Source organism: Mustela erminea, chromosome 5, assembly GCF_009829155.1.
Source record: "Mustela erminea isolate mMusErm1 chromosome 5, mMusErm1.Pri, whole genome shotgun sequence".
NCBI lineage: Eukaryota > Metazoa > Chordata > Mammalia > Carnivora > Mustelidae > Mustela > Mustela erminea.
The window spans coordinates 132619890-132644431 of NC_045618.1; the positions used below are offsets into that span (position 1 = coordinate 132619890).

Here is a 24542-nt window from a genome sequence, read left to right on the forward strand (position 1 = left end):
GGGAAGAGACAACTCTCACTGCAAGATAGTGGTCCCCAGTACCTCCTTCCACCACCAGCCCCAGCTTCAGTCTGCTCTGGGGTTTACTTTGCCCCTATTTGCCTTCAGAAAATGAAAATACTCTCCCCGCCCTCCCAAGGTCCTGGTACGATGGTGAGACTCAAGACCTGATAGGGGGCTTGGAAAACAGCCTCATCCATTTATAACACGCAAGATGAGAGTATTCTTATGATTAAAGAAGAAGAAGAAGAAAAGAAAGAAAACCAGGATGGAGGGCGGGGTGGGGGGGGGCAGAGAAAAAGCGGCACAGTGGGAAGACAAAGCTGACAGAAGCCCCGGGCTCAGATCTCAGTTCTCCCAGAGGGGAATGCACACCAACCGAGGGTGTATTTGGGACCAGTGTGTCACATATGTCATCTCACTTTGTCCTCATGTGACCCCTCTGTGGATACAGCTCCCCCATTTTGCAGATGAGAAAAACCCAAGGTTTCCAGAGGTTCACTTGTTCAAGATTATACAGTTAGTAAGTGGGACCCTAGGACCAAATCTTGGGCCCATGGTCTTTAAAGCCTGTGCACTTGCCAGCAGAGCACGGTTGTCTCCAAATCAGGAGATTTAAATCTCTGTGAACCCAGCGTCTTCATGTGTAAAATGGAGGGGGTTGGTGAGGGAGTGAGGGGGCGGATTATATTGCCTCATAGAACTGTTAAGAAAATTAAACGAGATCATATTGCTTGAAAACATAAAAACCTGGCAGGGGGTCTGGTATATAGTAGGCGCTCAATAAGTGCTTTTTGTTTGCTTGGTTTTTTTTTCTTTTTAGCTTAATATTAAAACTCAGGGCTTGGGCACCTAGGGGCTTCAAAATACTTCAAGAAGCCCGAGGGCCGCCCATTGCTTCTGGGAGATGGGGGAAGTCGGGTAAGAAGAAGGGCTGGGAAAGGGAGCTCGGCTCCTGGAACCAGAGAGCCCTTCCAACTGCGCGCCCCTCGCTCCACCGCCTCCTCTGGGCTCCCCTGACTTCCAGCCCCGCCCCGCCCCGCCCCGGAGCTGGGTCCGGAGTGCCTGGTGGGCTGATTCCGGAGCGTGGAAGGGAGCACGGAGGGGAGAAAGAGGCGGCGGCGGCGGGAGGCAGGGAGGAGGGGGATCCTCCTCGCTGCTCTCCCAAGTCGGAGCGGAGCCGCCTCGGGCCGGGCTGAGGGTTGCGTGGCGGCTGCGGGGCCGGGCCAGGATGCGGGGCTCCCGGGACCGCGCCGGGCGGGGCAGGCGGCGGCGGCGGGCGGCGGGCGGGAGCTGTCCGCGGTGCTGAAGCGGCGGCGGCTGCGGCGGCGGCAGGGACCCGGGGCCGGGAGCAGAGGCACCCTCCTGGGATTTCCATCGCGGCCGCAAGGCGGGGGCGCCGTCGTTCACCGGCCCATGCTGGGCCCCCGAGCCCCGCGGAGGAGGCGGGACCGTCCTCGGCGGGACAGGTAAGGGGCCGTCTGGGGGCGCAGCGGGAACCCAGAGCTAGGCGCTGAGGCTGGATAGAGCTGGGGATGGTAGTGGGACCTCTCCCAGGGAAGGGGGTTCAGCCTCGCTGCTGACTGCACCTTGCGCTCCCGCAGAGATCGCGCCAAGTCTATCCCTACCCCTCACCCTACACGCTGGGGATGCTGGGAGTGACCTGAGGGACTGGGGCCCAGGTAGGCACCTGGGCACCCTGACCCCACACCACCAGGCCTTGACCCCAACCTGAGGGAGCTCTTAGACTCTCTGCCCACAAAGAAGAGTATCCGGGACTCCCGTGCCCCTGTGCCTACCATGGTTTTGCTCACTAGGGAAATCTGAGCCAGCTGCGCTAAGGATCCCTCTCTTCCCCAACCTGCTCATTTAGGGTGACTGGAGTGGCTGTGGTCCTCCTCCCACCTCTGATCCACCCTCAAGATTTCTTCACCCTGGAAATGGCCCTTGGGCCAAGGATGATCCAGGCCCCTAGGACCGATTAACCCATTTCTCCAGGGAAGGAAGGAGATACCAGAAAATACCTTCATTTTTTTCAGTGGCCCTCTTGACTCTAATGGAAGGAGGCTGGTTTTGCATTATACTGCTTGGTGCATGAGGGCAAAGAGTGGGGGAATCTGAGCTTTGTTTTCTATTCTGTGCCTAAATGCTGGTCACCCTAGACAGAGCCTCCATTTGAAGTCCTCCCTCTTTCTGGCAAGAGTGTGCTGAATGAGCTCATTCAGGCCTGCAAAGTGCTTCCAATTCTTCAGAACAGAGTTCTCTGAGTGGCAGAACGTAGTGATCAAAATAAAACTGCGTAGAGGAAGATTGGCCTATCAGTGTGCTGACCACTGCTTTCTCCCCATCTTTTCAACCCAGCACAACTTCCCCACCACCCCACCACCCCTGGTGATAGAAAGAGCATTAGACTAGGAGTCCTTGGCTGGGCGCTGTCATGTATCAGCTTGAGGCCTGTTACCTGAATGAACTCTCTGAGCCTCTGAGTCTTAGTTTCCTCATCCGTAAAATGGGGTTAATGTAGCTGCTGTGCTCCTCTCCGGGTACTATCTCGGCACTCAATGAAAGAACGTACCTATCGAAGACTTGTCATCTGTATGTCGCCATGCCAGTGTGAGCTGTTGTCACTGTTCCCATCACCAGCCAGACCTGCTGGCAGTGACCTGATCATTGCAACCCCTACCCCCTTTTCTCCCAGGCAAGCAGTGTCTTCCTTTGTCCTTGGCCTCCCTAGGGTCGCAGCCAGTTAAACCCAACTTATAAATCTTAGAACCAAAAGGTTTCCCTCCCCGCTTCTCTTTCATCATCACCTATAGAAGATAATACAGGGTGAGAGTCTGACTCACAGTTCTGGTGTTTTGTTGTTGGTTTGGTTTTTTTTTTTTTCCCCCAAGAATCACAGATCTAGGGGAACAGATCCTTGAAGGCAAGGATTGTGTTGTTTTCATCTCTTTGCCTCCTTGCACACCTCCCCTCCCCCATAGCACCTGGAAGATAGTAAGGACCCAGTTATTGGGTGTAAAATAAGAGAATAGAGTGTTAAAATATCTCCAAATAAAAGCATTTGACTGGAAGTCGGGAGCCCCATATTCTGACCCCAGATCCGCTACTGACTCAGACAGACCTCTTCCCCTCTATAGGCTTCCGTTTTCTCATCTGTAAAAGAGGGTTGGACTAGACAAGTTCTAATATTCCCGATGTTCCGTGAGCCTCTCTGAGGGCCATTCTGAGACCACAGATCCCTCGGTTCTTGAACACAGCATACCAGCTTCATTAACCTGTTTTCAGAGTAAGTTAATGTCCTTTCAGCAAAGAACTGGATTTTATGAATGGAGTGGAAGGGTGCAATAGGAATCTGAAAAAGCCTTCTCTATTTCTGATGTTTCCTTAAGATCCTCCCCCTCTTATTTCCCTGGGAAAGCTATGAATGTGTATAGAGTTGCTGGGCCAGAGGGCCGATGCGTCCAGGCCAAGAGGCCAGGAAAGCACACCCCCCTCCCAACATCCCTTATGAGTAGCCAAAGACCAGACACCCAAATCGTGGCCATCTCCTCCCAGGGACCCTGCCTGGCTAATCCCCTCTCCTAAGAAGACTGGAGGAGGGGACAGTCAGGAAAGATCCATCTCTGGGGAGAGCTTTTTTTATAGAAAAACAAAATGAGCTTCCCTGACAATAATTTTCCTCAACTGTGGCAGGCCCAGCCAATATTCAGGAAAACCTTAGCTAATTGGCACTTGGTTAGAGCTGAGTAAGCCATGCTGCTGACCTCCCTGACTTACCCTGCAAGCGCCCAACCAGGGTGGGGGGATCGACTGCCACGTCCCCCCTTCCCCATGTCAGCACTTTCCGGCTCCCAGCTGTTGGTGCAGCACTGGCAAAAATCAGCCCTCCAGAGTTAATGGACAATCACTAACCCTTATAACAAAGTGAGAGCAGCCACATCGCAGCAAGCATAGAAAGGGGCTTTATTTTCTGCAAGATTGGTCTGTGGGGGTGCTGGCCTCCTGCTGGGGCTAGAACAAAGCACCACCCCACCTTCCGAAGCTATTTGGGTAGATACCCCACCCCCTGAGCTGTCAGAATACAGAAGGTCTCTGGTAAGCCAGGCACACACATCTGGCTCCTCTCTCAACCAGGGAGAACTACCCACTGACTCCTTGTGTTCCCCTACTGTTGACTCCCTGCTGAGTCTCCTACTCTGACCCCCTCTGCAATGCCTTGAAGGGAAGAAGAGATTCAACCCTGGCATGTGATTAGGTGATCTTGGTTATTTGGGGCTAGGGGTAAGGGGGAATCTAAGGAAGAGGAAGAGATACCTGTCACATGGTCATTAAGAAATGACATCTCTGTGTGCGTGTGTGTGCGCACGCGCGTGAGCCTGAAACACTGAAAAACACACGTGAAAGTCCCTTCCCCTTCACACAGAAAATGACAGAGGCAGAGAATAAGATAATATCTAGAGACATCTGCACAGTATTAATTACCTTCAAGTTCAAAGGCCAATTCATCTTTGTGTCCTAGAGGGACATGCAGTCCCGAAGTAACACCATTCCCGGGAGCAAGTAGAAGAAACATCCCAGTTCTCTAAACCGGTGGCATTTTCTAACCCCCTTTTCTTCTCAGGGGCTTGGAGGGCATCTTGCCTCCAACAGGGTCCCCTCTGCTACAAGGTGGGGACTGATCTCATCCCCATTCTTTGTACTCGGGTTCTCTCTTCTCTTTACTCCTCCCTTATTCTCTCCTCTCCCTCCTGCCTGCCGCTGCCACCAGCACCCACCACCCCCTCCCCCAAGCAGGGAGCACGGATCTGAGGCTGTACCTCTCCATTAGGTGTGTTATCTTCCGCCATTAGATACACCGTTTGCTTCTAAGTGGTTGGGAACGAGCTGCTTTGGTGAAGAGACAGGTTGTTTCAGCAAGAATAAAGATTCAATTTCTGTCTGAAAATGGACTAATTTGAGGAGTGGTGCCACTCTCCCAATCCTCCCAGCAATTTTCACCTTTGTCAGCTACAAACCCATCCCCAGCCGAATGGATTACACTGAGGGAGAGGCTGGTTCAGCCCATGGGAGCCCAGGGTGGCAGCAGATACTAAAAAAGGCAGACTGATGTTCCCTGGAAGTGCCTTAGGAAGCCTCCCCTAGGAGCTGAGAAGTGTTCTGGCTCTTTTATCTCTCCTTCACCCTCTTCTCTCCTCTGTTCTTCTTCGTAGGTCCTTTGACAATTCTCAAGTCTCCCTCCAGCCCTGACCATGACCCAGGGTTTCAACTGCATACATCTAATTGCCAGGTAGAGTTTCCGCTCCAACATCCCAAGGGCACTCTAAGACCCCCTTCCACTTCGCCTTCCCATCCTGCTCTTCCTTCTGGAGGGTGTCTGTTTCATTTTACTAGGTTGGTACTTGGTGGGCCTTTCAATCTAAATATTCTTTTTTTTTTTTCCACAGCTCAGGAAACACTTCCTCTTTCTATTCCTTTCATTGTTATTCTTATCCAGTCTCTCTGTTGTGTCTTTCTGAAATTCCTCTTAGGTGGTTGTTGGACCTATAGGACCCCCCTCCCTCTCACCTTTCTGGCCTATGCTCCATCTTTGTGTCTTCCTGCTCTGTGTCTTGGGGAATTTCATTAACTTTTTCTTTCACATGAAAAAGTTAGTCTTTAAGTCTGTCCGTTCTGTTATCCAGTCTCTCCATTAAATTTTTTTAAGTTACATTTACTTAAGTAATCTCTACACTCAACATGGAGCTCGAACTCACGGCCCCACGATCAAGAGTCACATGCTTTTCCGACTGAGCAAAGAGGCGTCCCACTCTGTTAAATTTTCTAAAATTTAGGCAGTTGTTTCCATTTTCCAAAATACTGTCATGTTCTTTGTTCCTTTTTCATAGAAGCCTGTTCTCATTTTATGGATGTGAGGTTTTCTTTTTTTCCTCTCAGAGACATAAGTTGAAAAAATTTTAAAGACCTTTTCTATAACTTGAATGATTTAGATCTTATTGAGTCCCTTGCTCTATTTGTATATTTAATCCTTCTCTTCTGTTTTCATACACTTGTTCTCCCTTCTCCTTTAATGTCCCGTCAGACTTACAAATAACGGAAGGTATTGACTAGCACAGGCAGCTGGTGTGGCATCCTCTAAAGTTGGGTGAGTTTGTTTCCCTAACAGACCTCCTCCTTGAATGAGACTCATTCTTACTTCTTATTCTGTTCAGAGCCGCAGGTGCCTCTGTGCTGATTTCTTTGCCAAGGAATTTCATTTGCTCTTTATCTCCCAGAAATTCCTCGTGCTTCTGGTCCACCGATAACATTCTTAGTTGTTTTCCAATTCTGTTATGATTTCATTCTTTAAAAAATATATGCCCACCATTTTATTAAACCCTTAAAATGGAAAAGAAGTGGTCAGGTCATCTGTGCTCAGGTTGTGTTCCTGAACCAGCAGCCTCCCCCCTGAATTTTCTGTCTCAACTGGTGGCATCACCTTCTACTTAGCTGACAAAGCCAGAAGCCTGGGAGTCAACCTCGGCTCCTCTCTCTCCCTCACTTCCGGTTAGCCACAAAGTCCTGTTCGTTCAGCTTCCTGACTCCTCCTCAGATATGACTCTTCCCCTCCGTCCATTTTGCCCCAGATCAGATCAGGTCCTCATGTTCTCCTGCCTGTACTTTTTTTTTTTTTAAGATTTTATTTATTTATTTGACACACAGAGATCACAAGTAGGCAGAGAGGCAGGCAGAGAGAGAGGGGGCAAAGCAGGCTCCCCGCTGAGCAGAGAGCCCGACGCGGGGCTCCATCCCAGGACTCTGAGATCATGACCTGAGCCGAAGGCAGAGGCCTAACCCACTGAGCCACCCAGGTGCCCCTCCTGCCTGAACTTTTATAGTGGTCTCTCTTCACAGGACTCCTAGCCTCCATTCTCACTCACCTCAAATCCTTCCTCTTCATCGCGGCCAGCCAGAGCGCTCTAAAACCCAGGTGTGGCCATATCAATGCCTGGCTACAGCTCTCATTTCCCTCCTTCCCGCAGAAGAAAGCTTCTCTGCATGAAATAGAAGGCCTTCCCACCTCGCCTGCCTTGTTCCATCAATACCAGACCATCCTGGTTTCCCCTCCATTCCGCCACCTCATTCATTGTTTCCACGATGCTTCCTCACCCGGAAATGTCCTCCCTGCGCTGTCTCACCTGGATCCTCAGATCCGTCCTTCAAGATTCAATTCAGATGTCACCTGCTCTGCGGGCCTCTTCTTAGTTCCTGACATCGCCTGCCCTCCAGTCCCAGGATAGGAGTCCTTTACTGGGGCACCCCCAGCTCCCCGTTGCGCTTGTAGCACACCTTACCCCATTGTGCTGAAATTTCATTTTTCCTACTCTATATTCCTCCTCAAAGCAGGTACCATTTCTTATTTATTCTTGCATCCCAAGCATTGGTCTGAGGTAACTGCTCCAGAAATTGTGCAGAAACGCTCCATCCATCGTAGATCCTAGAAAGTACTTCCTCATGGGGGAACCTTAGCGCGCCTAGCCCCCCTCATGCTCTAACTCACTCATTTATTCATGAGATCCACAGTTTCCGGAGTGCCTACTATATGCCACGTCAGGGGCTGCGGGCATGAGGAAGACAACAGTCCCCACCCTCTGGAAGCTCCCAGTCTGGGGAGATAGGCGCTTATCAACAAATCTCACAAACAGAAATAGTGACTGCGATAAACTCGATAAACTCGCCGAGAGGAGGAGCTGGAGCCTGGAGAGCAGATAACCAAGGAGCCGAAATCCTGGGGAACTGACTTCTGAGCTGAGAGCCAAAGGTTTCCGATGTGAGTGGAGATGATGCTTCTGAGAAACGCCGCTGTGAGGTGAAGGAGAGAGAGGGCAGGAGCCGTAGGAGGGAAATGGCGCTAAGGAAAGATGTTCCAGGTATCTGTTGCTGCCTAACTGCCTCCCACAGTTAGTGGCTAAAACTAAAGACAATTTTTTTTTAAGATTTTATTTATTTATTTGACAGAGATCACAAGTAGGCAGAGCAGCAGGCAGAGAGAGACGGAGAAGCAGGCTCCCTGCTGAGCAGAGAGCCCGATGTGGGACTCGATCCGAGGACCCTGGGATCATGACCTGAGCCGAAGGCAGAGGCTTTAACCCGCTGAGCCACCCAGGCGCCCCAGGACAATTTTTTTTTTTTTAACTAAAGACATTTTATTATACCTCATGACCTTGAGGGTCAGCAATTCATGCAGGGTTGAGCAGTGTGATTACTGCACTCTGTGTGGCACGGACAGAGGTCCCCTGGTGGTATCCAGCTGACAGATGGGCTGGTTCAAGAGTCCAAGATGGCTTCACTCTCATCTCTGACATCTTGGCATGACTGGAAGGCTAGGTTTGTAGGTTCCATCACGCAGAGCTTCTACGCACATGGCTTCTCCAGCGTGACAGCTTCAGAAAAGTCCAGCTACATTCAGGGTGGCTTGGGGTTCGGAGAGTGAGTGTGTCAGCGAGCAAGGGGAAAGCTGCGTGGCCTTTTATAACCTGGCCTCTGAAGTCACCCAGCATCTCTTCTGCTGCGCTGTGTGGTTGAAGCAACTGTCACAAGCCCAGCCCACTCAGATTAGAGAGGAGGCACATAGACGCCCCCCACCACCACCTCTCGAAGGGAGAAGCATCAAAGTACTTATAACTGGGTTTCACAATCATCACAACTGATTTCTTTTTTTAACCGAGAAAGACTACGATACATTTAAGTGCCATTAGGAAAGATCGGGGGTTAGGAGCAGTGGAAGGCAGAGGAGAAAAGAGAATCAATTGTGTTAGCTTCCTGAAGAGGCAAACTGAAACAAAGAAGGCCAAGTTCTCATTTTTCCCTCGACTCTGACTCTGCCAGGCTCTCCCAGCTCCCTGCCCCTGACCCCTGGCTTCCTCTCTTCACTGTCAGATGTGCCATAAGCCGCGGCCATGACGCTGGACCAGAGATCATCAAATCCAGCCTCAAGCCGTCTACAAACAGCCACCATAGTCACAGCGCTCCCCTGTTTGCAGAATGGTTTACTTAGTATCTGATGAGGGGATGACCTGGCGCCTAGTTTTAAAGATTTCACCTTTTCCCTGGCTTTTAATCATTTATATTTAATCCTCTGCCTTACCGAGAAGATCTTGCTTTCATCTTTCCGGTTTAGAAGCCTTCATTCTTGCTCACTGAGAGATAGTGGTTAGGAGCTGAGCATCCTTGCCATGGCTCTGCATTTCTATGAATCCAGACATGGAGGTTTTCTAGGCAGCCCCCCGCCCCGGGTTGCTAAACCACCCCAAATCTCCTTATCTTTTCGTAAAGCTTCCATTTCTTGTTCGCTTCACTGAGGCCTCGATCTCAACCTACTCAGGACCAGATCCTTGGATTGTCACTCCCATGCTGCTCACCACTCCCCTCTCCGCACGCAGGTAGGCTCTGAAATGTGTAGTGTGAGCCCCAGCTACGGATTCGATTAAACTTGGGTTCAATTCCAGTCCCCATCACGGTTGAATCTTGGACAAGTTACTTGACCTTTCTGAGCCTCAGTTTCTTCATCTAAAAAATGGGAAATAATCATCACCAGCCAGCTCCACCGGTCATTGTAGAGTTTTGAGATAAAGCCGATGAAGCACCTGGTTTGTTCACATGGGGCCACAGTAAATCGGCGCTTTTATTAGTCCATGGGGTCCCATCCCAAGGATGTGCTTGAACTCCGGGCCACACACCGCATTGTCCCTTTGACCTCCTTTTAAGGGTTTACAAGGCATCTTCCCCAGCACTTCAGAGCCCACTGGTAGCACATGCAACAAACCAACTCCAGGACCCCACCCCTGCAGCCACCTAAGAACCTAGTGCCAGGAGGAGCTGTGGTCAGACAGACCTGGGTCCAATGGGGCTCTGCCACTCTCCAGCTGTGTGACCTCAGGAAACCTATTCAACCTCTCTGAGCTGCAGCCCCCTCCCATGCCCACCGCCATGTGAAAGAGGTTGGCTTGAGTGAGATACTGCATTTAGAGCAGTTGACACGATGGTCAGGACAAAGTAAGCACTCAATAAATGGGAGTGGACACATAAGGACCCTAGCTCCCAGTGACTCTGGAGTCTAGCTTCTAGAGTGTGTGTCCAGCTCACCAGCGGGTGCCTTTGGGCGCTTGTAACTTTCTCATGCCCCGGTGTCATTATCTGTAAAATGGGGACATAGACTTCATAGGGATACTGTAGGCTACTGTAAGAATCAAATGAGAGAATTTTTCACAAGGAGAATCATGCCTGGAGCATAGTAAGAACTTAATTCATGTGAGGAGCTCTTATTATTTCATTATTTTACTTTGGGTATTTTTTTTTAAGTGATAAGAATTTTTTTTTTTAAGATTTTATTTTTAAGCAATCTCTATAAGTGGGGCTTAAACTCACAACCCTGAGATCGAGAGTCTCAGGCTGGACCAGCTGAGCCAGCCACGTGCCCCTCATTCATTCACTTTGAGCTTTTGTGTATTTTTATAATGAAGGTGAATTGCTTATAAGCAGCATGTAATTGGCTTCTGTTGTTTTAAAGATCCAAACTTTGTTTTTCAAAAAATCCGCTTTGGCACATAACGAAAGGCATTAATTTTAAGTACACAATTTAGTGCGTTCTGTGAAACGCTCGCAGTCACGTAACCACTACCACAATCAAGATAGAGAACCGCTCTGTCTCTCCGAAAAAACTCCTCGGGGCCCTTAGCAGCCAATCCCTTCCCCTATTCCCAGCCCTTAGCAGCCACTGTGTCTTCTAGAATTTCATCTAAATAGAGTAATACACAGTGGACTATCTCTGTTCTTTATGGCAATTTTATTCCATTTACATTCAATATGATTACTGATATAGTTGCATGTAAGTCTTACATCCTACTATTTGTTGTTTTTTTTTTAAAGATTTTATTTATTTATTTGACAGAGAGAGATCACAAGTAGGCAGAGAGGTAGGCAGAGAGAGAGAGAGGAGGAAGCAGGCTCCCTGCTCAGCAGAGAGCCCAATGCGGGACTCGATCCCAGGACCCTGAGATCATGACCTGAGCCGAAGGCAGCGGCTTAACCCACTGAGCCACCCAGGCGCCCCCTACTATTTGTTTTTTATTTGTCTCGCCGGTTCTATATTCCTTTTAAAATCTTGCCCCATTTTGGATAAAACAGGTATTCTTATTATTTCATATTCTGCATCTATTAGCTTACTGGTTACTTTTTTTTTTTTAACTCTTCTTTCAGTGATGATTAGAGCAGGGTTCTTAAAGTGTGGTCCCTGGACCAGCGGCATCACCACCACCCGGGAACTTGTTGGAGATGTAAATTCTCAGGGTCATCTCAGAGCCATCTGCTGTGAGGATGGAACCCAGCAGTCTGGGCTAACAATGCAGGTGCTGTCAGCACAGGCTAATGACCGAGCCCCGAGGCCCCGGACAAGTTGTGCTTCTGGCCGGCAGTGAGGCTTCGGGCAGATCACCTTAATCCCATTAAGATGGAGCTGATTCGAAGCCTGGTTTCTGTGCCTGCGAGCACTGGACTGTTGCTGGTTGGCTCCTGCTCCTTGGGGATATCCCTGAAGAGGTCCCCGTTGAAAACCAGGGGTGTTTCCTGGGGGCCCTCCTTAATAGGCCCTGAACTCCCATTTTCCTCCCCAGCCTCTGATACAGCTAAAGTGATGCCAAGGATCAGACTCACCTTAGAGGGTTTCTCTTTCCTCTGGGATTTTGCTTCCATGGTGATTTTTTTAATGCCTTCCTATCGTTCCCTAGTTTTTTTAACTGTTCTAGGCAGTTTAGTGCGACACGGGTTAGTCTGCCGTGGCTAGAAGAGGAAGCCCCTCCCTCCTGCGACTCCCCCACAAGAAACTACAGGGTCAGATGAGCGTGTAGAGCTGGGCAGCGCCTGGCTCAGTAAATGTTAAATTATTGTTCTTCTTCTCCCAGGAGAACCCCAGGGTCATGTGGAGCTGAGCTGTTAAAAATCAACCCCTTCTACCCTTCATACACTTTATGGATAAGCAAACTGATATGATACTATGTGACTGGACTCCAGAACAGTCAGACTCCGGTGGGAGGCTCTAATTCCCGGACAGCTTCCCGTCCAGGCTCTGGAGGTGGCAGTGTGCTCTCCATCTCTAAATCAGGAAGTAGGAAACCTCTGGGCCAGGCTCAGTTCTCAGCTCAAAAGGAAACAGGCAGGGGCTGTGGTCTCCCAGATCTACCTCTCCCTCTCCTCCCTCTCCAGCGGCACGATCTGGAGCAATCTCCTGGGCTTCAGAATCCCATCTCTTGTCTTCCCTCTGGAGCAGTGTGCACGTATGTGCACGTGTGGGGACACACACACACACACACACACACACACACACCCTCACCAGCAAGGAGGCAGGTGCCCAGTACAGCACAGACAGCAGACACTCACAGCCCAGGTGAGACCAGGCAGCGGTGGAGATGAAAATGTCTCTGCTTTGAACTCTGGTCTCTTACTTCAGGGAACAGGGAGAGGCAGCCTTAACCAACAGGCCAAAATGTCAGGCCAGGCTAAGGGCAGAGGAGCCTGGGCCTGGGGGGACCTGCTACCCCTTCCTTCTGGCCAGCACTCAGTGCTGGATCCCCAGGATCAGCCTGGTGGACTCTCATGTGGCTTTAGCCGGTTATGGGGTATGGTGTGCTCTCGAAAGTGACCTGCTCGAGAACTGTGACCCTTGGCTGGACTGTGGGGAGGGACTGGATCCCAGAACTTGGTTGATTTATTGAAGTGGAGGGACATCTGAGCATGTGTATGTCTTTCTGTCTGTCTGTCAGTGTCACGGTGGGCTTGATGCTCAGCCTTTAAACCCAGAAGGAACCCCCAAGCCTGGAAAGGCTTAAAACCAATTTTAGATAATTTGGCTCAGAAGAAATCTATGCACTTAATTATTTTTCTGCTTTAGAAGAAGTACATGCTCAATGTAAAAATAAATATGGGAAATGGGGGGTGGTGGGAAACACAGTATAAAAAGGAAAATGAAAAGCACCTGTGCAGCCACCACTGGTGATAATCACTGCGGACGTTTTGGCAGAGTTAGATTACGTGCGCGAACCGCTTTCTTTTCTTCCCTCTCACTCAAGCTGCAATGAGCATTTTTCTCGTGTCATTCCTCTTTGTAAACTCGTTCGAAGGCATTGTACCACCAGATTGCTGTACCATAATTTATTTTACTTGCCCCTCATTGTTGGGCATTCAGGTGGCTTTCAGTTTGTCCCTATTGTGGAAACCCGGGATCGTATGTCTTTGTGCGGGAAGCTGGGAAGCCCTGCCCGAAGGCACAATCGGAGCGCGGTGGAGGGGAGTGTAATCGGGGAAAGGCTGGGAGGCCGGGTTTCAGGAGCTCGGCTGAGTCCACTTTGACCAAGAGAGGATGGCTGGCAAGAGCAGGGGGACGAGCGGGGACCCAGCTGCCCCCACCTGCCCTGGACAGCTGCCCTGCAAATGAGCTTCCAGGTTTCCTGGCCAGGAGTACCCCTCTTTTCCTTCTAGGGAACTGGACAGGAGACTGGCCAAGGCCTCCTATCCCTTTTTCAAGGCATAGGGCAGGGGTGACTTTGATGCATTAGTCTGCTTAGAGGGCTGATCTTTCCCACCGCACCCCGCTGAAAGGCCCCTACATACCTCTGGCCACAGAGATGGTGACAAGGACCCTTGGGTCTATCAGCAGAGGGGACATTAATTAAGACCAATTGGAGGAGCGGCTAGGGAGGCTTTGGGAGCCCTGTCCTAGAATCCCGTAGTGGGGTGAGGTGGAGGGCAGGGCCGGACTGTGGCAGCCACGGGGGAGTTGGGAAGCCAGGGGATGATGTCATGGCTCCACAGTCCCTCGGACGAGGAGAGGCCTTGCCTTCCCTTTGCCTCGCTCAGGGTCCTCGAGGTGCCATGACGGGAAAGTCATTCCTCAGTGGGTTCTGAGCAGGCTCTTCTGTCCCTGAGTCTGGATGGCAGCAGGCAGTGGGGGGAGTTGACTTCTGCGGGGCTCCTTGAGGCTGTGGGATGGTGCTAGCGCCACCATCGACATCGGTGACCATTTCGTCTGACCCCTCTTATTCCTGATACGGAAATGGAGGTGCCAGATCAGAGAGCTCATGGGGGTGGGTGAGGGATGGAACCCCATATACCTGACTCCCAGACCCATGACCCTTCGGGTCACAGGCCCTTCGACGGCATATCTTTGAGTCACATCCGCCGGTAGGGATGGGGGAGGCTGGGACAGGAGCTCAAAAGCTACCCTCGGGGGTCAGAAGAGACCAGGCCTCCTGGGAATCTGCCCAGAGGAGCTCAGGCACATCACTGTGGTCCCTGGGGCTCCCTGCATGTTTGACCCCCTGCCAAGAGGAAGGAGGAGGGAGAAGGAGTGAAGTCCTTGCGTGTGTGAGCTCCACCCCTCCCGAGAACGGAGGTCCAGTCTGCGCCTGCGGAGAAACTCCTGCCACCCTGCCAGGTGCAGCGGAGCCCCCAGGTGCAGCACAGCCCACGTCTCCAGCCCCATCTGTGCCCCCCTGGGTGAAGAGTTAGGCATTTGGGCCTCACGCCTTTCTTTGGGTCCCTCCATGATTCTGTTAGACATTCTTGGAGCCCCAGCCCTGGAGGCCACTGCTGTCAGGGCTCCGAGCCTCTGAGGCCTGGGCAGCCTCCTCTTGATCCTCTGGCTCCATCCTCCCTCCTAGCAGGCCAGCCAGGGGACCCTGCCCCATGGACTCACCCTCAATGGGCCTCTCCAGTCTTGCCTGGTCCTCCCAACCCTTCCCTCGGTCCCACTCCGCATTATTCCTGGGGCCCTCCTCTGTCTGCAAGTTTCCCCAAAACCAGCTTTCTGGAATCCAGCCACTTCTCTTGGGGCAGAAAGAGAAATGGACAGCCTCTGGCTGTGGATTCTTGATGGGGTGTGGGGCTGGGGAGAGGGCCGAGACAAACCCATCCCCGGGAGCCCGAAATCCCTCCCCAGGCTTTTTCTTCGCCATCGGGCCAGAAATGACCCTGGACAAGTAGAGACTGAAGCCCAGAAGTAAGCACAGCTGCCCCCCCCCCACTTATAATCTGCAACGGCCTCTCGGCCCTCTCCTGATCCTCAGAACAACCTTGTTGGGCTGGGATTATCGTCTGTATTTCACAGCTGGGGAAACCCAGAAGGCCATGATTATTTTCCCAAAGTATCAAGGGCAGGACCCACTCTCCGATCTTCAGATTACCAATCCAGGGCAAGACATGACTCTGTCACCCTTCAACTACTATGGACCTGGGAGGGAGAGTGTAGGGTCCCTGGGACCACCTGGCCCGCTCTTTTCCTCTCTCCACATCCCATCTCTACCTGCCACACTGCAGAGTGTGTGTAGCTCTGTGGTACACACACTCACAGGCTGCCTTTCCCTCCTTTAGCCAGCCCTGAGCACCTACTGTGTGCCCTTCCCAAGTCCTCAGGACTGGCTGAAGAGAACGAGGTAGCCCCACAGGGCGTCCACACGCTAGTCTATGACCGTATCTGTGCTTCCAGCTGGGGTGTACAAGTCTAGACTTCAGTGCCCAGGAAGCCCTGCCTTAGACCTCCAGGATTTCCCAAAGCCACAGTTTGCTTCGAGGGAAGATAATTCTAAGGTTCATCCCCCTATGACTATAACTGGGGAGAAGCCTCCTCCCCTGGGAGGAATGGAAGGCTTGTGAGCCCTTGCCCTGTGCTGACTCTGAGCTAAGCACCGTCCCATCCACCCCCCAAACAAATCCTCCCTCAACCCAATCTCCCACCTGCTAGCAGTTTGTCAACATCTTCCCACTACTGAGTTCCTGCTGTCCTCAGCTGACCTGAAGCCGTGGCAAAGCCCCCTACAGATGTCACAGTGAGCCCAGGCCTCTCCAAGCCATTCCCCACCCACAGCCACGGGAAGACTTTCAGACTCAAATCGCATCCTGTCACTCCTGCCAAGACCCCTGAAGCCCCCTTAGGACTAAACAGGGCTATGTGCTCTGACCCCACACCCAGCTTACCCCTCCCTCGCCACCTGAGAGGCACCAGCCTTCTCCCAGGCTCTCAGAGCGACCGTCCTTGCTATGGCCTCTGTAGGACACGTGTTCCCCCTCCCTTTGCCTTGCCGGCTGGGCCTCTTTCTCCGGCCATCGGGGCCAGACCCTTTCCTGTGCCTTTGCGTCCATCCGTCCCTTGCTCGTTTGTATACCCCTGCTGTCCTTCAGGGCAGGTTTCCTCAGCGCTGTGAGCTCTGTGGAGACAGTGTGCCTCCTCCTGCCTCTCCCTGCTCCCTGGCTTTCTCACCTCCGTGTCCCCAACACCTGCATGGTGCCTGGCAGGGAGCTGATGCCAACCATTATGTGTTCGCAGGCTAGACGAATGAGCCAGCTCTGTGGGGTAAGTCCTGCTGCTGCGCCCACTGTGTGGACAAAGAAAAGGACACCTGGGAAGAGAAGGAGCCAGCTCAAGGTCGCACAGCGGGCTGGTGCCCCAGGCAGGGTCTGGAAGCCTGTGTTCTTAAACGTTCCCGGCCGCGCACCGGGCACCCAGGTCTCAGCGTCTGTCTGTCTTGCTCACCCAGCAGGCTCTCTGAGGACGGCTCCGCTGGCCCAGGCTCCCTTCCCTGGAGCTGCCCCAGAACCATGGAGAGTCTGAGCGAACTGCAGAATCCTCTGCTGCCTCAGAGCCCCGCCCCGCTCCATGGCCCCTACCCCTACCGTGAGGCTTCGCCCAGCTGGTCGTGCCAAGAGAAGCTTTACTCCTACCTCCTGGGTGCTGCTGGCTCCACTCGCCCCCACCAGCTCCTGGACCCGGGGTCCCTGCAGCTGGCTGTGGAGGCCTGGTACAGGCCCAGCTGCCTCCTGGGGAGGGACAAGGTCAGGGAACCCAGGGCAAGCAGCTGTGAGACCAGCTTCACAGAGAACAGGGAGCTCCAGGCTGGGCCTGCAGAGCGGTCCGCAGAAGCGGACCAAGAGGAAGAGGATATCACCATCCAGACGGTGTCCTACGGGGTTCAGGAGGAGCTGCAGGGCCAGGAGAACGACCAGGAGGAGGAGGAGGTGAGTGCCTGTGTTTAAAATGCAGATCCCCTGGCCAAGCTCTAAGGGTTGAGATTCGGTGAACCTGGCTTGGGGCCCAAGAATCTGTATGTTACCAAAGAAAAAGTACTTTGGCACAGGTTTGAGAAACATATACTTGGGTTGGCGACTGAATTTTTTTAATAGCATTTATTGATCTTGTTTGCTTAATTATATAAGTAATTTAAAAATACAGAAAAACCCTGGAAGAGAATATTCGTATTTGAGTAGATGATGTTCTAGTCATTTTCCGTTCAATGTCTTTCTCCCACCCTACTCTGCCCAAAAGATCTTGCTGTACACTGTTTTATCACCAGATTCTTCTCTCTAGACGACATATTTCAGTGTGGTTCCGTGTCATTTAACATTTGTCTACAAGGCAATCTTTAAGGGTTCCAGGGTGTCCCATCACGCATAACTTGATCTCCTGGTCACTGGGCACTGAGACTCTCCCCTTCTTTCACAATTACTGTCCGATGATGCATGTGCCTATACGTACACACTTGCATTCTTTCTCTGTATGCTTGTGCCAGTTCCTAAGAAGGGAATCAGTGGGTCACAGTTAAGGCTTCGGGTAGAAAGCACGGAGCCCGGTCACTCCCAGCCGCAGCAGACGACACTACCCGTAGCCCCACAGGCTTGCCATCCATGATCCTGGCTATGGTCGCAAAAACCCACTTGTGTTCTGCAGAGTGATGTGACCTCGACGGACAGTGAAAGCGAAGACAACTTCGTGGCGCTGCCCCCCAGGGACCACCTGGGTCTTACTATCTTCTCCATGCTCTGCTGCTTCTGGCCCCTGGGCATCGCTGCCTTCTACTTCTCCCAGGGGGTAAGAGCACGAGGGGCATCTGCTCCAGCCCCTTCCCTCCACCGGAGGGCTTGACCAAAGGTGGGGGAGGATGGGGAGGCCTTTGTGCAGGAGGGGGTTGGAGGTGGGGACGCCCCTTTCACCAGTCCCTCTCTCTCCCTAGACCAGCAAGGCCATCTCCAAGGGAGACTTCCGCCTGGCCAGCACCACCTCCCGCAGGGCCCTCTTCCTGGCCACACTCTCCATCGCTGTGGGCGCCGGTCTCTATGTGGCCGTGGTGGTGGCGCTGGCGGCTTACATGTCCCAGAACGGCCATGGCTAGTGGCCAGGAGGGCCTGGCATCCTGACGCCCCGGCTCCGCCTGAAGAGACAATGGGGCTTGGGGTCACAGACCTTCAGGAGCACCCGGGCCCCTCAAGACCACCCGCCACCCCAGCTTGTGGGGGAGGCCTCCCAGGCTGCAGCCTGCAGGGCTCCACTGTCCCTTCTCGTCCCTGGCCCCCCGGCCCCAGAGCAAAGCCAGGGCCACCACCCGTTAGCCCAGGCTGTCAGGAAGCAGGAGAGGGTAGGGCTGCCCACCAAGCCATCCAGGCAGAACCTACCTCTGGCTTGAGGCTAGCCGGGAGCTCAGCCTCTTCTGCCCACCCGGGAGGGTCGCCCGTCCTGCCAGCAGCCCACTCCCCTGCTCGGCCAGCCTCTCTGCAGAGAAAAAACTGGAGGTTACCAGAAGAGAAAAGGACACCTGGGGGCAGGGGATCTGACTCAGTTCTTTCCACTAATGGGCGTCTCCACTCTGGGGACAATCTGAGCTTCCCCAACTCCACTCTCTGGCCCCCTGAGGCCAACACCCCAGCCAACCAAGAGGGAAATATACAGACACACAGGGGCCCCCTAGCTCTTTCTGGCTCTCCCCTACGGGTTTATGAGACATCATAGATTGTAGAAGCATCCCAGCCATGTAAAGTGCAAGCAAGGCAGGTTCTCTGAACTTCCTTGCATAGGAACAAAAGGCAGAAGTGATGACAAAGTCCTGAAGCATTGCCAGGCCACATGGGCCTCTCCACTCCAATCCTAGTCCCCACCCCCATCATCCTCTTCTGGGCTCCTCCTGGGTGGCCCTGAGCTAATGCCATCCCAGAGAGAGAGTGTCATCGGCCCACCAGCCAAGAAGCAGAGGGCCCCGGATCCGGCCCTCAGAGAAAGCAATGAGGAGAGACCCTGGGACATAGTATAAATGAGGGGAGGGATACAGGACGAACATGGCTGCTGAGCAGCCAGCAGTGCTCAGAAGGCTTCCTGGAGGAGCTGTCCCTTGAGCAAGGTCTAGAGAGATGAGGAAAATGTTCCCAGGGGAAATCGTTTTCCCATAACCTTTGGTATTCATGAACAGGAACATGGCAGGAATCTTCCAAGCTGTTTCGATTTTGCCTTGAGCATCTGGGCTAGAGCCAAACTACAGCCATTTCTGAGGGCTCCACCCACTCAGAGAAAGAGGTTGGGCAGCATGTGTCTCAAAGACCAGTGATGCTGGGGGTCAGTGGTGGCCCCTGGCCAGCTTCCTTCACCGACATCCCTACCCAGAGCTACTCTCAACGTCCCCAGCCAATAGGGAACATCCAGAATTTTAGAAGCATCCAGGCAGCCAGGAGGGCAGGAGTATGTAGGCTCAAGCAAAAGACCTATCTGTGCGGGATCTGGGGCCCCGGTCGTTCCCAGGTTGCATCCAGAGCCCAGACCTGTGAATCCACCACTGACCCACTACCCTCCCCTCCCACTCCCTGCATCCCCTGAAGTCCCACAGGCCCAGGATCAGCAGTTTTAATATCCCATTGTTGTATATATTTATCCTTGTAATAAACATTTCTGTAACACCGGGTGCCTTCTGGGCCTCTTAGTGTCCCCACCTGCCTCCACCTTTACCCACAGCCCACTGACCTCCAAGACTGACCTCCAACCCCATCGTGGCTGCTCTGGGCCCTGGCAGTCTTCTCCAGAAGGCCATAGCAGGAGGGGTGGTCAGGGTACCCCCCGCAGTCCCCTATCCCAGGACCTCTCTGATCAGAGTAGCCCAGAAGCAGCGTAGTAGTCGGCACCAGATTCCATTCGAGACAAGACAGCATCCATGCCTAAGCAAAAATCCCTTCTAGGCTAGAGAGGTCGGGGGAGGGGTGAGTGAGGCTTCACTGAGCTGCCTGCAGCTATCAGGAGGGGATGCAGGGCCTAGGGGGGCCCCAAGGAGCCCCAGTCCCCTGGTGCCCATTCTTAAGTCCCATCATGTACCCCCCGTACCCCCCCTCCACATACCTGCATACCTCCTGGACAGTGCGGGGAGGAAGCCACCTCCACCTCGGGCCCCAGGGTCCACACCAGATCTCCAGCCTCCTCTCACTTCCCCAGGAGCCGGCCTGGACCGGCAGAGGGACCAGCTCTAGATGGTTCCTAAATGACTGTGCACGAGGGTCCTGGGGGAGGTAGGAGAGGCTCACCCCGCACCTGCACGTGCCTGCTGGCGAGATGCAGCGTTGCTTGCTTACACACACGCGCGCTGTGTGGGCTGGAGGCCCATGAGACAGAGATCGGTGCCAGTCATGTATGATGGGCTGCCTTTGGGAGATCACCTGGGGAAGGGAGAAGGAGGCAGATCTGGGCAAGAGGAGGTCAGGCTGCAAGGCGGTCCCGAATGCAGTGGGGTCTGGAGCCAGGATACCCTTCAGGGTTGACCCAAGTTGGGACAAAGGGCCAGGCCTTTATCCCCCCTCAGCAAATGGTCATCGGATGTGGGCCACCCAGAAAAAGAGAACGGCCTGAGCAAGGAGGCTTTCTTCAGCTGGGGCAGCCCCCGGGGGGGCTTGCCCTGAGGCTGTTTACCAGGCACCTGCAGGGGCTGGAGGACCAAGCCCATCATTCCTGCAGGGGCCCTGGGGCGGGGGGGCCATCACAGCACCTGCCACACCCACCACAGAGCTGCGGACCGGTGGTGTTACAGAGATCCCCTCAGCACTTAGCTCCACACACGGGAGGCTGCTCCCGGGGAACTCTGTGACACTAGGCCGAGGACAAGCCAAAGTGCCAGAGAGCCAACAGCCGAGTCAAGAGGCGTCAACCGGTGACGGATGGGAGTTGGTGGGCTTTCTGCCCTCTGGAAGGGAGCCCTCTGGCTCCCGTGACTCCCCTGCGGGTTGACTGTCAGATGCCCATGGCAGTGGTTTGCTGGAGACCATGGCCCTCCCTGACTGCCTTCCTCCCCGGACCTTCTTCCTCACTCCCCTTACCATGCTATCTGGGGTTCTCTACCTGCAATTGAATCCTTGCCTCCGCATGGGCTTCTGGGAGCACCCGAACCCAGGCACATGCGTGCACGTACATGGGTACATATATGTAGCACACATGTGCACACCCATGTACCCACACGCATGCACATACATCCCTGCAGGCCCAGGCAGGCAGCCCCGCACACACACACCGGTACAGCCCACAGGCACACAAATACTGCAGACCCACACTCACAGAAGCGCCCACACACGCAGCACACACGCAGCACACACGCGTGCAAGGGGTGAAGGAGACCCGGCGGCTGAGGCGTGTCCCCTGGCCCTGCCCGCAGTGCGGTCTCACCCCATGGTCAGTCTGGCTGGGCCCCAGAACGGGCAGTGTGCGGCACACACAGCGGTCCAGGACCTGCCTCATGGCCCACGTGATACCTGCCTCTTGGCCCCCGTGATACCTGCCTCCTTCCCCGCCCTCCAGAATGGTTCGAAGAAGAAGCCAGATGATTTCCTGTGTTCACCTCCGTCCTGCTCCCCCGCCTTTGTACCCCCTCCTTTACCCCAGGAGCAAAGGCAGGCTCTGCAGGAGAAAATGAAATCAGAAACAGAGCCCCCAGGGGCTTCCCTCCCACACAGCCCCCTAGGAAGGGCGCATCCTGTGGAGCCTGGGGTCGGGGATCAGTCCCCGAAGCAGGGGCAGGGCCCCCTCCCCGTCCTGCTGAGGCCTGCCTCTGGGCGCGCCTAAGGAACTGTTGGCCTCCTGCTTCCCAGCTCTGCCTGAGGCTCCCGGGAGGAGGGGGAACTTACTGTCACCACCACCCCCCCAAGACTGACTTCTCAGGCTGGCAGGGGTGGGGGGGCAGGGAGGGTCCCCTGGGTAAAGGTGCCCGTGACGAGCTGCAGCGCCAGCACATCTGTGCAAATATTACCAATTATTTTCCTCACTATAAACACCCAGCAGGAAGGCAGGGAAGCAACCAACCCAAACTGTTTAAAATAGAAAGTGAAATTGCTGCGCAGGGAAGTCGGGGCAGCAGGCAGAGAAGGAGCCCGGCACGAAGAGTCCGGGATCTGCCCCCCAGCCCCTGCCAGCTGCCCCTGCTCCTGGCTGCACCGCACCCCCTCCCCACCGCCGTGCAACTCCACCCCAGCTTTCTCCTCCGCTAGACAGGAAGAGCATAGGGGAAAGTCCTCATCTGTGGCCTGGGGGCCAGGAGGGAGGGGGGTGCCAAGCAGGCCCCCAGGGGGAGGGAAGATGGCTGAGGGAGGCGGCCACAGCAGACCCAGCGCCAGGCTGCCCGGCCTGTGTTGCCGGCCACTGCTGGGCAAGTTCGTGCAGTGGCCAGGCCACGGAGCACGGTGCTATGTGTGTGGACTGGGGTTGCCGGGGAAGTCTCCCTTGTGGCCACAGGCCTTGGGAGGTTGGGCCAAGTGGAAACAGTGACCTGCCACCAGTTCCCAGGGAAAGGAATTTTTCTGATGGTGGAAACGGCAAGAAAGTTGCCAGTGGGGACAGGCAGCCTTTCCTGTCAGTCAGTCCGTCCACACCGCAGAGCTGGCAGTCCACAGGTCTCCCATACGCTCCCACGGCTTGTCAAAACCTTGAAACATTTCCGAACTAGTCAATAAATAGGCCCTGCCCCAAGCCCCTGAAATGTTTCCCTTTCCCGACCCCTGAGCCCTTCCAACAGTACTCCCCAGCTGGCGCCCCAGGAGTAAAGGGTTAGCAGCCCCCCTACCCCAAATGCACTGGTCCACACCTGGGCTGCCCTGACCGCCTCCCAGAAAGGGGGCTTTAGGCAAACCCCCCGCCACCCCAGCATTACGCTCCTGTCCCTGCTGCTCTGCAGCGTCTCTGCGCACCTCCCAGGCCACCCAGACGAGAGGGGGTGGGGGGTGAAAGCGTGCTGAGACACGGATCTGTGACCCAAATTGTCACAGATGCAAATCCTGAAAGTCACAGTAGGAAAGCACCCAGTCACAGTCCCCCATGCTACAAACGAGAAAACCGAGGCCCAGAGAGGGAGGTGAGTGGCCCAAGGTCACCCACCAATTTGTTAAGCCAAGTGCAGGCCTTGCCTCCGGGGCCGTGGGATTGCTAAGCGAGGCTAGTGATTGTCCGCCTGCCGTGAAAACACAGAAAGCCCGCGGATGACCGATGCTGCCCTGTGAATATGAACACACCGCTTCCTTCAGCCTTCCCTCCCGGGCTGTTTCCTGCTTCAAAGGCTTCCCTCCCTGGGGCTGACACTTGGGTCCTTCTATTTTGGTGGAAAGACAGGGGTGGGGCAGGAGGATGACAGTCTCGCCTTGCCCTGCCTGACCCAAGCTCACAGCAGACACCCCTCCCCCGGGTGCTCTCACATCCTCTCTGCAAGCAGGGGAGGCCATACTCTCGGGGCAGGGGTGCCCCACAGAGACGCTCAGATGTTCTGAGAGGGTTCTGGGGGGTGGCTGGGAGGCACTCCTGCCGCCCATCTGCATTTCCAACCTACATCCCTTGAACTGCTTTTACCTCTCTCCCTCTAAAGAACCAGGCAGGCTTCAAAGCCACTTCTAGCTCCATGAGGAAATAACAAAGAAAGAAATTGCCAGAGCGCAGGGTGCCCGAGCAGCGGCCAGGAAGGGGACGGAGAGGACAGCGGACATGTGTACAGCGGTGGGCAGAGCCCAGAGGGAAGCAGCAGGGCCGGGCTGTGCTGACAGAGCATCTTCAGGGCACGAGGCCGTGACACTCCTGTCCCTTCCGGGGGGAGAGACTGGCCAGGCCCCCTTTCCTTCCAGTGCCACAGCTCCGAGAGGGCGACCCGGGCCTCTGGGAGACCGCGGGGCCCACCCTCACCCGCCCATCGCCTACTGCCCCACACCCTCCCTCGTCAGCCCCCCGTGCCCCCACTTCTTCCCCGTCCCAACTCCTGAGGCTGACTCCTGGCCATGTTCCCTTCTTCTTCCCTCCAGCCCTGTCCCAGCCACCTGGGACACAGAGGGGATGACAGTCGCTGGATCTGGAGCCAGGCTGCCCAGCTCACAGCCTTACTTCAGGGCCCCCTGGGGCGTTCTCCCTTGGGGAAAATTGGGCTCCTGGTGGTGAGCGCCCCACAGGGTCTCTGGGTCTGCTGTGCGAATGCACACTGGCCTCCTACAGCAGCCTTGGCTTTCCAGTCAGTTCTCTGTGGGAAATATTGTCCCACAATCATCCTGGTGTTCCTGGACCTTGCAGACCCCTGAGCCTATCTCGGCTGGTAGCAGGCTGAGGACCCGGGCCTATCTCCTGGGTTCCCTGATCTGCCTCTGCCCCCTGACCTTTTCCTTCAAGTTGATGAAAATCTGCCAAGACTCGGTTCTAGAAAATCCCATCTTCCCTGTAGCCCTTTCTGGCAACTACCCCTCCTCCCACGCACACA

At 54.3% G+C, this 24542-nt stretch overlaps 1 protein-coding gene and 1 long non-coding RNA gene across 3 annotated transcripts; one reads left to right on the forward strand and one right to left on the reverse strand.

Moving 5' to 3' along the window:
• The first annotated feature begins 1299 nt into the window (after nucleotides 1–1299).
• On the forward strand, nucleotides 1300–18222 carry SYNDIG1L (synapse differentiation inducing 1 like). Of its 2 annotated transcripts, XM_032344937.1 has the most exons (5): nucleotides 1300–1469; nucleotides 5214–5290; nucleotides 16355–17043; nucleotides 17753–17893; nucleotides 18036–18222. In XM_032344937.1, the coding sequence occupies exons 3-5, from the start codon at nucleotides 16627–16629 to the stop codon at nucleotides 18192–18194; spliced, it is 717 nt and encodes a 238-aa protein (XP_032200828.1). In that variant the 5' UTR covers nucleotides 1300–1469; nucleotides 5214–5290; nucleotides 16355–16626; the 3' UTR covers nucleotides 18195–18222. The 2 variants fall into 2 exon arrangements, with proteins under 2 accessions (XP_032200828.1, XP_032200829.1); XM_032344938.1 differs by lacking the exon at nucleotides 5214–5290.
• LOC116591758 lies at nucleotides 18141–18833 on the reverse strand. Its single transcript, XR_004286152.1, has 3 exons — nucleotides 18789–18833; nucleotides 18475–18571; nucleotides 18141–18233 (listed from the first exon to the last, which is right to left on the reverse strand). It is a non-coding gene; the product is annotated as an uncharacterized LOC116591758 (long non-coding RNA).
• Between the last annotated feature and the right edge of the window lie 5709 nt (nucleotides 18834–24542).

Excerpts from the sequence above, each read along its gene's own strand:
- SYNDIG1L (XM_032344937.1), top strand. The coding sequence starts at position 16,627 with ATGGAGAGTCTGAGCGAACTGCAGAATCCTCTGCTGCCTCAGAGCCCC. Across the intron at positions 17,044-17,752 it reads ACGACCAGGAGGAGGAGGAG|AGTGATGTGACCTCGACGGA; the intron begins GTGAGTGCCTGT and ends TGTGTTCTGCAG. Across the intron at positions 17,894-18,035 it reads CCTTCTACTTCTCCCAGGGG|ACCAGCAAGGCCATCTCCAA; the intron begins GTAAGAGCACGA and ends CTCTCTCCCTAG.